At 40.8% G+C, this 14,618-nt stretch overlaps 1 protein-coding gene across 5 annotated transcripts in view; it reads right to left on the reverse strand.

Annotated features, from left to right (window-relative positions):
- The window catches only part of ATF2 (activating transcription factor 2), a 97,063-nt gene that overhangs the window by 67,561 nt on the left and 14,884 nt on the right, over positions 1-14,618 (reverse strand). For all 5 annotated transcript variants that reach the window (XR_013634412.1, XR_012154299.1, XM_073305922.2 and 2 more), the window contains exons 3-5: positions 13,444-13,518; positions 11,583-11,652; positions 2,503-2,599 (exon numbers count right to left, since the gene is read on the reverse strand). Coding sequence is in view for 3 of the 5 variants with exons in the window: in XM_073305922.2 (XP_073162023.1) it covers positions 2,503-2,599; positions 11,583-11,630 (145 nt within the window). In the remaining 2 variants the exon portion in view is untranslated. The remainder of the gene's footprint in view (positions 1-2,502; positions 2,600-11,582; positions 11,653-13,443; positions 13,519-14,618) is intronic.

The following is a 14,618-nucleotide window of genomic DNA, read 5'->3' on the forward strand; positions in this document are numbered from 1 at the left end:
CAAGTTGGAGGGAGGTTACCAGTGGAGTTCCTCAAGGATCAGTTTTGGGACCAATCTTATTTAATCTTTTTATTACTGACCTGGGCACAAAAAGTGGGAGTGTGCTAATAAAGTTTGCAGATGATACAAAGCTGGGAGGTATTGCTAATTTAGAGAAGGACAGGGATACCCTACAGGAGGATCTGGATGACCTTGTAAACTGGAGGAATAGGATGAAATTTAATAGTGAGAAGTGTAAGGTCATGCATTTAGGGATTAATAACAAGAATTTTAGTTATAAGCTAGGGACGCATCAACTAGAAGTAACGGAGGAGGAAAAGGACCTTGGAGTATTGGTTGATCATAGGTTGACTATGAGCTGCCAATGTGATATGGCTGTGAAAAAAGCTAATGTCGTCTTGGGATGCATCAGGAGAGGTATTTCCAGTAGGGATAAGTAGGTTTTAGTACCGTTATATAAGGCACTGGTGAGACCTCACCTGGAATACTGTGTGCAGTTCTGGTCTCCCATGTTTAAGAAGGATGAATTCAAACTGGAACAGGTACAGAGAAGGGCTACTAGGATGATCCGAGGAATGGAAAACTTGTCTTATGAAAGGAGACTCAGGGAGCTTGGCTTGTTTAGCCTAACTAAAAGAAGGTTGAGGGGAGATATGATTGCTCTCTATAAATATATCAGAGGGATAAATACCAGAGAGGGAGAGGAATTATTTAAACTCAATACCAATGTGGACACAAGAACAAATGGATATAAACTGGCCACTAGGAAATTTAGATTAGAAATTAGACGAAGGTTTCTAACCATCAGAGGAGTGAAGTTTTTGGAATAGCCTTCCGAGGGAAGTAGTGGGGGCAAAAGATCTATCTTGCTTTAAGATTAAACTCGATAAGTTTATGGAGGAGATGGTATGATGGGATAACATGGTTTTGGTAATTAAATATTCATGGTAAATAGGCCCAATGGCCTGTGATGGGTTTTTAGATGGGGTAAGATCCAAGTTACCCGGGAAAGAATTTTCTGTAGTATCTGGCTGATGAATCTTGCCCATATGCTCAGGGTTTAGCTGATCGCCATATTTGGGGTCGGGAAGGAATTTTCCTCCAGGGCAGATTGGAAGGCCCTGGAGGTTTTTCGCCTTCCTCTGTAGCATGGGGCACGGGTCACTTGCTGGAGGATTCTCTGCTCCTTGAGGTCTTCAAACTACAATTTGAGGACTTCAATAGCACAGATATAGGTGTGAGGTCTTTTTTAGGAGTGGTGGGTGAAATTCTGTGGCCTGCATTGTGCAGGAGGTCAGACTAGATGATCATAATGGTCCCTTCTGACCTAAATATCTATGAATCTATGAATTTATGCACTGTCAGGGGAAAGTAAGCTGTTTTACTGTCCAGTATGTATTATAAATATAGGAGATAACATTACACAAGGTTCCACTAATTTCAAGGGGAGTTCGTGGATGACAGTCGGTGAAGATCATGGAAGTACTGTAGTGCACTTGGGAAGGCAGATAAAGAACTCTCTCATTGTTTCACTGACACTCACCTGATTGCCGGATAGATGTCCCCCACAAACTGCACACACTGCAGATAGCATTTATGGTATTTAAAAGTCTGCCAGTTTTTTTAATTGTAGAATTCCATTTGTCTGCCTCTCCTAATAAATTAGCAACTTGGGATAACAGAAGGTTGGAAAGAGGGGCTAGTGCATTTGTACAATTAGACTGCTCCACCAATGGAAAATGTTTTGACTATATCCATAGTGTAGTATATGCTCTATCCCCAAGAAGTTCAAGAGGAGCTTACTTAGCAAAATTTACAGATTAATGGTTCATTCATGTTTGTTCTGTGTCTAAGAGCCATAGACTTAACAAATTTAGAGAGGAACTTTTTAAAGAAATAAAACAATAATAAGAAAATAAGATTCTGACTGACCAAGAAAGGCAAAGGGATTCAGAGGTGAAATATTGATTTCAGATATTGTAAATAAGTAGTTTTGACTTAGACAAAATTAAAAGGCTTGTCTTCTTTATAACAAAACTATTTATTTTAAAATATTTACAATACTATTGATTGATTTTCTTGAGACAACTGAAGTCTGTAAAATGTGTAGTATTTTTAGAAAAAAACTATTTCAACATACATGTAAACTATAAGGGCAACCAAGACCTTGGGGAAGCGTTTAAGTGTCAGATGAGGTTAGACATAAAAGGTTATACAGTATGTGCTTTAACTTATGTAAGCATTCATATAAGAACCAACTATTGCAATACTGACAATCCTGTATTTATTCTATATATATATATATCACGCGAAGAGAGGTGATTTAGATAGAAATGTATAGAAATGGATAATGAATACATGTTGCAAATCTTTACCATACAGGAATTCTTTGGTATTTTCTTTCACCAGTCTACAGAAGTTATATCATGTACAAAACCCCACAAAATTTGTGCACATTCCAGGAGAAAGATGGATAATTTATTAATAAAAGTATATACTAACCAGCCACAATGACACTGTCATTACGAGCTGGACCAAATTTCAGTGTCATCTCATGTTTATGTTTATGGACAGCCAAATGATCCTCGTTGGTAAAACGCTGTAGCAAAAAGTTTTAAAGTACAGTTAAAACTTTGAATTTGACCAAAGTGAACGTAATTATATGGAAAGTCATTTTCACAGCATGTAAAACCATCATTATCACCAAAATATCAGTTGATTTTTTTTAAACATACACATCTGTTCTTGTTAATGCTGGATATAATATTCTCCCATCAAGTGGTCAGAAAGAGTTAACTAAAATATATATATACACACAATACTGATAATGAATGTCCACAGTAATTAAGTAACAACACTATGAGTCAGTAAAAATCAACATAAAACAAATTTTTACTTTCTGATACTGTGAAGAACCCTACAGTCATCAAAAAGTCAAGATACACGTTTGACACAAAGGGAGTATTATAAACATTTATTGTCTTTGAGCACAGTAACCTCTGTGGTTTTTGCAATTACAGAAGAGTGGGTTCGCTGCCATAGCTAAAGTTGAACATGGTTAAGGTTGAACATGGCTTTTTGTTTAAGGGTTGACCACTGTGAATACTCTAAAATCCACATGCCTATTTGGATTGTCTTTGCTGTGCCGCATGGATCTGTAGAGTAGGGTTAATTATCCATAAAAGGGTCATTTAAGCAGGGGGGGGGGTCCCCAAAGATACAATCCCTCAGCTTTTTATAAAATCTTTTTTTTTTTTTTTTGCACACACCTGGAACTCAGATTATGGCTCCAACAGCCCCAAACTGATCTCATTCACTCAACACTTAATTTAGCTAGCATATGGCACCCAGTCAATACAATACTGAAAAAGTTATTGACAGAGTTTAGATCTCCAGAATGGTTTTTGCCAAAACTGATGAGCCAAAGAGATGGAAATGCACATGTCCAGCAAGGGTGCCAGGCAGGCTGTTGTCACAATAACTAGAAGGCTTCAGGAAACATGATGTGTTCATTGTACTCATCTATTTTGAGTTCTACCCCTGCCTTTGGCAGCTTTCAGAGAATGTGCATTGTGCACATCCTTGCTCTTTGCCCGTATATGCAGGGCTGCTTTTGGAAGTTTTACCAAGACCAATGTTTCTGGTTTAAGAACAATATTTTAAATTGCTCTAAAATCCACATGCAGATTCTGATTTTACTTTAGAAATATTGTCCAGGAAATGACCATTAATTAAATAGAGAGAAGATGAAAGACCACTAGACAGAATAACTAAATCACAAGTCAGTCTTTGTTTCCTGACCAATGGAACTGAGTGTGATCAAAAGGATAGCAAGTCAATGTGTCATTGGTCAAGGGGTATCTACTACACAACTCACTCTCAGGAGCTTTTCACAATTTTTTCAAATTCTTATTACTTTGCTGGGACACCGCTGAGGAATGTGTGTTCAGGGGAGGTGTCAGAGCAGTGAAGGAGAATGGGGGGGAAGGGCTGGAGCAGGACAGGAATTGTGAGGTTCGGAGGTGGGCTTTTCCCCTTAGGGCTGTATTCTGGCACAGCTACTGAGGGACCCAAACATACCAAGGATAATTCAAATGCTGGTTTGCCCCACATTCTCCCCTCCCCTAGCCCTGCCCGGGCCAGGTAGTGGGAGTAGAAGGAGGGTGGAGGGGGGTGGAGAGGGAGATTCCTCTCATTCACAGCCCCACAGCTGGGGGCTAGGTAAGCTCAAGGAACCAGGGGGCTCCTGCCTCTCAGAGGGGGTCTTAGCCCCTGTCCCTCCCACTCTGCATGTAAGCCAGGACCTGGGGGGTTCCAGCCCTTCATGGGGAAGTCTAAGTCCTTGCCTCACCACGTAAGAGCCAAGATCTGGATCCTCTGCTGACGATGGATGTCTAGAGCCTCTTCCCCATACACTATGGTCAGATTTGGGGTAGATACTTTTTCTCCACCCACCTGCCTCCTCCTGGTTTCAGCTGATGGAATCCTCATAGTCCCACCACCTTCCCACCTGCCTATAGCCCCTCCAAGATCACCAGGGGCACGGAGTGCCAAGGAGAAGGGTGGAGCTGGTAAATGTGTGGAAAGGGCTCAAAGCAGCAGGCATATGGAGGGAATGTTGGAGGAGATAGAGCAGTGTCAGAGCAGTAATAGAAGAGTCTGAGCAGCTTGGAGGAATATGGGGCTTGGAGCAGTAAGGGGGGGGGGGGTTGGAATAGTGCAGGAAAGAGTGGAGTGAAAGGGGGGTCAGAGATGTGCAGCAGGTGATACTGTAGTGGCTTCAGCTCTGCCCCCACCAAAACCCCACATCCATCAATATTAACATAAATTATACGTACTTACATGGCTCCTATCACTGTAGTATCCGAGTGCCTCAATCTTTAACTACAGTAACTCCTCACTTAAAGTCGTCCCGGTTAACATTGTTTTGTTATGTTGCTGATCAATTAGGGAACATGCTCATTTAAAGTTGTGCAATGCTCCCTTATAAGGTTGTTTGGCAGCCGCCTGCTTTGTCCACTGCTTGCAGGAAGAGCAGCCCGGTGGAGCTAGCTGGTGAGGGCTTGGAACCAGGGTGGACCGGCAGCCCCCCTATCAGCTCCCCGCTCCCCTAAGTTCCCTGTGCAGCAGCCGCCCAGCAGGCTATCAATTGCTAGCAGTTCAGCTGTCCCTCCCCCCACTGCCATGTGCTGCTCCTGCCCTCTGCCTTGGAGCTGCTCTCCAGAGCCTCCTGCTTGCTGGGGGGTGGGAGCAGGGGTAGGAGAGGGGGGCTCCCTGCTCCTGCACCCCGCTTACCCCATCTCCATAGAGCAGGGGGGACACATGACAGGGTTCAGGACTTAGGGAGCTTCCTGGCAGCAGCTGCTGCGGTATCAGCTTGCTGATTAACTTGACAAGGTAGTGTACTTAAGAGTGGTGTCAGCCCACTTGAAGTGGAAATGCGCATCTCTCTCTCTCACAGAGGGGTGTGGGTCTCTGTTTGCCATGCTGTCTCCCCTCCATTTGTGCTGCCTTGTAGAGTGTGAGCTACATTAACAACGAGTTAACCCTTGAGGGCTCAGCCACTTGTTAGTTCATCATTTAGCAGTAAGTCATTCCCTGGGAAATATCCCACCCTCTGACTCCATCACCTCAACCAAGCTTCACAATCATCATCGCTGTGTACAGTATTAAATTGTTTGTTTAAAACTTATACTGTGTGTGTGGGGAGGGGGGGCGGCGGGGCGGGGTCTTTTGTCTGGCAAAAAAAAAAATTTCCCTGGAACCTAACCCGCCCCATTTACATTAATTCTTATGGGGAAATTGAATTCGCTTAACATCGTTTCACTTAAAGTCGCATCTTTTAGGAACATAACTACAACGTTAAGTGAGGAGCTACTGTATTTACATTCACAACACCTCTGTGAAGTAAGGAAGTGGTATCATTCCCATTTTACAGATAGGGAACTGAGACTCAGAGACACAAAGTGACTGGTCAAAGGTCACACAGGAAGTTTATGGTGAAGCGGGGAATTGAAACTGGGTCTCTCAAATCCCCAGTCCTAACCACTGGATCATCCTTCCTCTGATGACCTCACTCCTCCCTTCAAAAAATGCTCCCCTCTCCCAACTCTACGTTAGTCCTTGCACCGTTGCTGCATCCTTTCCCCAGTTTCTCAAACTGCATGTTCCATGCTAATGCCTGCTTCTCTGTGGTCAGGAGGGCTGAGGAGAGAGAACCAAGCTGTGCCAGGCAGGCAGAGAGATGAGGAGATGATGTAAGGGCACTGAAGACACTAATGTGCGGCCAGTGTATTCTGCGGCTGGGATAAGGAGATAGAGGCAATGGAGGTGGAGACCTGGGCTGTGGTACACGAGCACACTGAGGAATTATTGTGCTTTTTTTTTTAAATTCAAAGGAAGTTAAATTCACCGAAACTTCATTAAAGCAGAGTTAATGTTTCCCAGTCACACTTTGTGCCCTTCCAGAATATGGAAAATGGCTCAACTTAAACCTCTGAAAACACAAAGTTAAGGTACATGCCACCCCTGCAATGCAATCTTAACACTGCTCTTTTAGAGCGATTCCAATTACATACATTCATAGCATAGATGCTTCAGAACACTTGGGAACAGAGCATACAAGCACAGTAGGATAAAGTCTAGTACCTTCTCTTTTCCAAGGCAAACCTTGGGTTTACATCAGGTGTAGGAAACTACCTACCTACCCTTGGTCTACACTCAAACGCTGAGTTTACTCCACACAAACCACCCCAGATTTGCAAAAAATGTTACCACACTTTCAACCTTGTCCTAAGGATTTGCTCTGAGACATTACCTTCACTTATCCCTCAGAAAGCCCTGGACACCACTGTCATGTATGCCATTACACTGCTGATAATCTTCATAACAAGGTAACTGGCACAACTCTACTGACAATCTATAAAACTCAGTGCTGAAGTGAAGCATACTTGATCCCTCAAGGTATACCTGCACCTCTCTTTATATCACAGACACAGCTCTACCAAGTTGTTCCAATTAATCCCTCCACCATTCAAAACAAGTACACCTAACACAGTGAATATAGCAGATAAGTCCATGCAGATAAGTTCCACATATTTGACTTCTGGCATTTAACACAAACAATGGGACATGCTTAGTCCTTTCTCAGATCTACATAGTATAGATTCAGAGATTTTTAAGGCCAGAAAGGGCCATTAGAACAGAGATTCTGACTTCCAGTATGACACAGGCCAGAGAATTTCATCCAGTTACTGCTGCACTGAGCCTAATGCCTTGCGTTTGACTAAACCATCTTCCAGAAAATAAACCAGTCTTAATTTTAAAAGATCAAAAGATGGACAATCCTCCACTTCCCTTGACAGTTTATTAACCTTTGCACTACCCTACTGCCAGCTCTAGTGAAAGTACAGTAAAGGTTATATTGTTGGGATAGAATGTACCCTTAACCCTGCACTGTGGGTTTTCAGAAGTTTAAATTTGCCACTCTCCACATTCTGAAAGGGCACAAGACAAGTGAAGGCAAACAACTCTGGGCTAATGAAGTTTTGAGCATTTAGTTTATTTTTCTCAGTTAATATGGATTTTTTAAATCACTGAATTTTTAAAAAATTAAATTCTTGAAGAGATGCTATCAACTTGAGTGCTAGTCAGTTTTTTTTTTAAAATTAGCTAAAAGTACTTTCAGGTATTATTGTCTACCTGCCCCGACCCCAACTCTACATATTACTTTTTTTAAAAATGTAAAATATCCTAACAAACCAAAGTGGAAACTGATCAACTTTACAGAGAAAATTGTTAAACAATGTAACTATTTTGTCAAATGCACAAAACATTTTCTTCTACTCCCTTTCAATTATATCAATCCTCAAGGATTCCTGTTAACAGGTAAAATATTCAGAGAGAAATTTCATTTTTAAATTGATGATGTCCCTTAAATCTATTTTTATTTAAAACATGGTGAATATTTCAGTGCTCATGAAAATGAGGGACCGGTGGCACTGCTAGAGCAAGGCATAGTGCAGGTTGGTTTTCCCTTTATTGTACAGCAGCAACGAGCACATATTTTACCTGCTCACTGTGCATGCAAGAAGCTACAGCATTTACCACGACGACAAAAACCACAATTCTCATTGATCTCTACGACTGTATACTTCCATTTTTTATAAAATTCACATCACATGTGTTACTTCTGAAACCTGCCACACAATTGAGTTTTCTCAGTCTCTAACTCCATGGCATAGAGCCCAAAAAGCTAAGCAGAAATTATTTGAAAGAACAATGTTTCAGATTAGGATTACTCTTGATTTCTTTCAAATATAAGCCATAACATTCTTTCAAAAATAAAAGTAAGCTGAACTCTTAAATGTAATACTCTAAAATTCCCTTTAAAAAAAATCAAAGAACATTCACCTCCCTGAATCTCTCAATTATAAACATTACAATCAGAAGTTAAATACACAATTTGATGTTGAAATGATGATCAGTCTCACTTAAACTGACAAGAAATCAAATTCAGAGTCAACGTTACCACTCAGTACTTAGACACTGCCACACAAATGGTACCGTACAAGACTAAGAACAAATCCTAGAGATGTACTAAAATAAATATTTTTGCTTCTATAAAGCAAGATTGTACAAAAAACAAAAATCCCCACACAAACCAAACCCCACTATCTGCAAGAATGCAATGACTTTTCCTTACAGAGTAAGCATAACTTGAGCAGTCATTAGTACATAGTAAGAAACAAAGAAGACAAGCCTAAAGGAAAATGGCTGATTAACTTCAATATTATTTAACACAGTGGAAAATTTCACTCATCTACATGTGGAAAACCCCTACAGCTATGGGCAGCTACATTTTCTGACCACAGATTACATACCTACATAATCATCATAAGAACAGGTAACAATTAAAAGGTCTTCAGTCTGCTCAGAAGGAGCTAACCACAGGCTGCCCAGATGTGATGTGAAATATTAACTTTAACTCTATTATGAGAGTTGTGTCCATCTAACTATCAAGCCCTAGTTGTTCCTTAAAGTTAATGTGTGCTTTATTTCGTGGTATAGGCTACCACTCCAACTACAAACTGACCCAGGTTGGGAGATTCACACCCTGGCACCTCCCCTGAAGTCTACATATGTCTTCCTCACTACCCCTGCAGGAAGGACCACTTGCAAGTTCGCAGTGGATACTGACAAAATTGTGAGCAGATAAAATAAAAGTGAATATTTCATCACTGTTTGCATCAAGAAAACCTCAAGTATTACCTAAAACCATAGAAACTGGACCAGACCAGTACAGAAGGGAAGAAAAACAAGGTTAATAACCTAGAACAAAATATAGTACCCCTTTTCCAATCCTGTTGTGAGTTGAGAAGGCATTATATGAACATAAGAATGGCCATACTGGGTCAGACCAATGGTCCATTTAGCCCAGTATCCTGCCCTCTCACAGTAGACGGTGCCAGAAGCTTCAGAGGGGATGAACAGAATGGGGCAATTATCAAGTGGTTCATCTTCTGTTATCCATTCCCAGCTTCTGGCAGTCAGAGCCTTAGGGACATCCACAGCATGGGTTTGCATCCCTGACCATCTTGGCTAACAGTCATTGATGAATCCATCCATCATGAACTTGTCTAATTCTCTTCTGAACCCACTTATACTTTTGGCCTTCAGATCCGTAGGCAATGAGTTCCACAGGTTGACAAGGCATTGTGTGAAGACGACATACTTCTTTATGTTTGTTTTAAACCTGCTGCCTACTAATTTCATTTGGTGATCCCCAGTTCTTGTGTTATGTGAAGGGATAAATAACACTTCCTTATTCGCTTTCTCCATCATATCCCCTCTTAGTCGTCTCTTTGCTAAGCTGAACAGTCCCAGTCTTTTTAATCTTTCCTCATACGGAAGCTGTTCCATACTCCTGATCATTTTTGTTGCCCTTCTCTGCACTTTTTCCAATACTAATACAGCTTTTTTCAGATGGGGTGACCAGAACTACACACATTATTCAAGGTGTGGGCGTACCATGGATTTATGATATTTGATAAATTTATGACATTATGATATTTTCTGTCTTATTATCTATCACTTTCCTAATGGTTACTAACATTGTTAGCATTTTTGACTGCCACTGCACACTGAGCAGATGTTTTCAGAGATCTGTCCTCGGATAATTACAAAATCTCTTTCTTGAGTGGTAATAGCTAATTTTGAACTCATCATTATATATGTGTAGTTAGAATTATGTTTTACAATGTGCATTACTTTGCATTTATCAACAGTGAATTTCATTTTCTCTTTCCTGGCCCAATCACACGGTTTTGAGAGATCCCTTTGTAAGTCCAAAGCAGGCTGCTTTGGACTTAAGCATCTTGAGTAATTTCTATATTGTCTCCACATTTTACAACCTCACTGTTCACGCCTTTTTCCCCGATCATTTATGAGTTATACTGAACAGCACTGGTTCCAGCACTTAGCCTTGCGGGACCTCACTATTTACCTCTCTCTACTGTGAAAACTGACCATTTATTCTTACCTTTGTTTCCTATCTTTTAACCAGTTACTCATCCTTGAGAGGACCTTCCCTCTTGTCCCATGACTGCTTACTTTGCTAAAGAGCCTTTAGTGAGGGACCTTATCAAAGGCTTTCTGAAAGTCCAAGTACACTATATTGAGCAGATCACTGTTGTCCACATGTTTGGAGACACCTTCAAAGAATTCTAATAGGGTTACTGGGGTATGATTTACCTTTTACAAAAGCTGTGTTGACCCTTCCCCAAAATATTGTGTTCATGTGTGTGTCTGATAATTCTGTTCTTTACTATAGTTTCAACCAGTTTGCCTGGTACTAAAGTTAGGCTGACCAGCCTGTAATTGTCAGGATTGCCTCTGGAGCCTTTTAAAAAAAAAAAAGTTATGGTTCAGCTCAAAATGGGAGGGAAATTTGGAAATGCACAAGACCAGAATAGGATTTCAGCTCCCTATACAGCCTGTTTGTAAGGGATTTTCTCTGAAGCTAGCCAATCAATGGGAAGGCTCTCTTCCTGAAGCATGGTTAGAACCAGTAGACTAGTACTGGATTATTATAGTGCACTGGGGAAAATTGAGATGTTTTCTGAAACTTAAAGTATGCCCCCAGGCTTCACTATACAAGCACCCTGCTATCATTTAACCTCCACAGATTTCATGAATACTGGAGCTATATTACACTTTGTATTGCACTTGTTTTTCTGCTAATTCCTTCTAGAGAGTTAAGAATGTGATTACACAAATTAATGCATTATTTGTTTCCATTTAGAAAATTACAAATGCAGAACTAAAACAAAGTGTTTTTTGTGACAGAGATATGACAATTGTGGGGTTTTTCTTTTTTAAAGACTCTATCCTTCTGTAGACAGTGTTTTTGAATTTTTTTAAAAATTCTTGCTATCACCTGCTTTACAAAATAATTACAGCATGCAGTTAACTTTCCAGCATCTGTCATTAAGAAATATTTCTACTCTTCAATCTAACATAAAATACATTTACCTGTGTTTGTCTACTTGACCAACATTAATAGATTCAAAGCATCCTATTACCTGGCCACATCCAGGGGCAGTGCATAAAAAGGGTTTGTCATCACTCATATTCCACAGGTCTTTGTATTACCTAGGTTGAAATAAGATTTAAAAAAAAAAATGATATCTCAAAATATTTAAAAGTAATTGCAACAAGTTACCAATATATCAACCTCCAAAGCCTAGGCTGGAAGAATTACTAAAGATTTTAGTATTCTACTAGCAAGAACCACGCTGCCTCTCTTCTGATTGCAGTGAGCTAAGTATTTGATAATACATGCAAACAAAATGCACACATACAAAATGGGAAATGACTGCTTAGGAAGGAATACTGTGGAAAGGGATCTTGGAGTCATAGTGGATCACAAACTAAATATGAGTCAACAGTGTAACACAGTTGCAAAAAAAAAAAAAAAAAAAAGACCTTCATTCTGGGATGTATTAGCAGGAGGGGTGTAAGCAAGACACGAGAAGTAATTCTTCCATTCTACTCTGTGCTGATTAGGCCTCAGCTGGAGTATTTTGTCCAGTTCTGGGCACCACATTTCAAGAAAGATGTGGACAAATTGGAGAAAGTCCAGAGAAGAGCAAGACAAATGATTAATGGTCTAGAAAACGACCTCTGAGGGAAGACTGAAAAAATTGGATTTGTTTAGTCTGGAGAAGAGAAGACTAGGAGAGGGACTAGGATAACAGTTTTTAAGCACACTGCACTGCCAGCGCAATGCTCTGGGCGGCGGGGCTGCGAGCTCCTGGGGCAGCGCAGCTGCAGAGCCCAGCCTGACCCGGTGCTCTGTGCTGCGCGGTGGTGTGGCTGGCTCCAGCTGGGTGGTGTGACTGTAGCACCGTCAGCCACCGGTGCTCCAGGCAGCACGGTAAGGGGGTGGGGGGAGGATGGGGGTTTGGATAGAGGGCAGGGGAGTTCGGGGTGGTGGGGGTGTGAATGGGGTTGGGGCAGTCTGAGAGCGAGGAACAGGGGGGTTGAATGGGGGCAGGGGTCCCAGAGGGAAGTCAGGAAGGAGGGGGGAATTGGAATGGGCAGCAGGGGGCAGGGGTTCTGGGGGCGGCCAGGGAACGGGGGGGGGGGAAGAGAAGCAGGCCACTCCCCCCTCTCCTAACTCGCCCGCCATACAATTTCCAAAACCCAATGCAGCCCTCAGGCCAAAAAGTTTGCCCACTCCTGGTCTAGATAATGCTTAGTGCTGTCATGAGTACAGGGGAGTGAACTAGAAACTAGATGAGCTCTCGAGTTCCTCACAGTCCTATGATTCTATGATAATCAATGGAGTAATATTTCAACACATATGGCTTTGAGGGTATGTTTTACAAGTCCTGTGAGACAGATACACAAATCCAAATAGGTACACATAGCAGATTTTGAGCATGCATCTCAGTTCGAAAGACAAATTATTAAAAAACTGTATACCACATGTGTAACCTGTGAAGCATGTTCCACAAGATATCACTTAGGCAGTTTTTATAATTGGAATAAAAATATATTGCAAATGCCTGGTTTTTACAAATACAAAAAAAATAAAATAAATAAAGCGTAGCAGATAACATCCAAAGAGACAAGTGCACAGCACCAATAAGCTAGGGAAAACAACTCATTCCCTGATTTCCTCATGATCTACCTTTAAAGCCAAGTCAGTGTATTAGCGATGCCTATGCACATCTCCACAGAAGAGACGTCTTTTTAAAAAATAATATTTATAAAAATATACATTTCAATACCACTTCAGAAATGCTATAACATTAATAAAATAATAACAATATTTACCTAAAGACTTTATATATGTATAAGTCGTCAGCAGAAGACCAAAATGCTACTTTACTTAGCAATGCTCTAAACAGACAGAGACAGAGACACACATGTCTATACCTGGCAGATTTCACATGTAAGCCAAATTTCATAAGGTGAGCAGTTTAATCACATTCTCCTTTTCATGGCAATGAACTGTAATTAAAGAAAACAATTATTGTGCATGCTAAATAAACAAAATGCAGTTATTCCCTTGTAATGTGTCTGGACAAATTATAAAATACCATTCATTACCCTGGATCAGGTTCAGATTGCACTGTATTCTTGCTATTTATGCATATACAGTATTTGAGTTTCTCTCTCCCTAAATACAGCCTTCCTTCTCAGAACTACTATTTTTCAATTTAATACACAGTTTCATGCAAGCATGAGTGACGCAGTTATACTGACCTAGCTCCCGGTGTAGACAGCACTATGCTGATGGGAGGACTTCTCCCTTTGACATAGCTACCCCCTCTTGGGGAAATGGAGTACCTACGCCAAAGGGAGATGCTCTCCTGTCAGCGTAGGTAGCTTCTTCACTAAGTGCTATAGCTGCTACAGTTCTGTAAGTTTAGAAACGCCCCCAGTTTCCTTAAGAGCCTTTGGTGAGGGATCTTGTCAAAGGCTTTCTGATATTCCAAGCACACACTATCCACAGAATCATCCTTATCCACATGCTTGTTGACTCCTGAAAAGAATTCTGATAGATTGGCAAAGCAGGACTTCCTTTTGCAAAAGCCGTAATAATTCTTCTCCAACAAATCATGTTTATCTATATCTGACAATTCTATTCTTTACTAACTATAGTTTCTAACAATTTACCTTGTACTAAAGTTAGGCTTACCAGCCTGTAATTGCTAGGATCTCCTCTAGAGCCCTTTTTAAAAATGGTTGTTACATTAGCCACCTTCCTCTGGTACAGAGGCTGATTTCAGTGATAGGCTACATACCACAGTTGTAGTTCTGCAATTTCCTATTTAACTTCCTTCAGAATTCTTGAATGAATACCATCTGGTCCTGGTGACCTATTATTGTTTAATTTATCAATTTATTCTAAAATCTCTTCTACTGACACATCAATTTGGGACAGTACTTCTGATGTGGGTATCTTGTACATCTTCTGTAGTGAGGACCAATGCAAAGAATTAATTTAGCTTCTTTGCCATTGCCTGGTCTTACTTGAGTGCTCCTCTAACACAGGAGTTTCATTACTGTCTGTATTTACAAGAAGTCACTGTATAAAAAGAGAAACC

The sequence above is a fragment of the Lepidochelys kempii genome, chromosome 11 (genome assembly GCF_965140285.1).
Source record: "Lepidochelys kempii isolate rLepKem1 chromosome 11, rLepKem1.hap1, whole genome shotgun sequence".
NCBI lineage: Eukaryota > Metazoa > Chordata > Testudines > Cheloniidae > Lepidochelys > Lepidochelys kempii.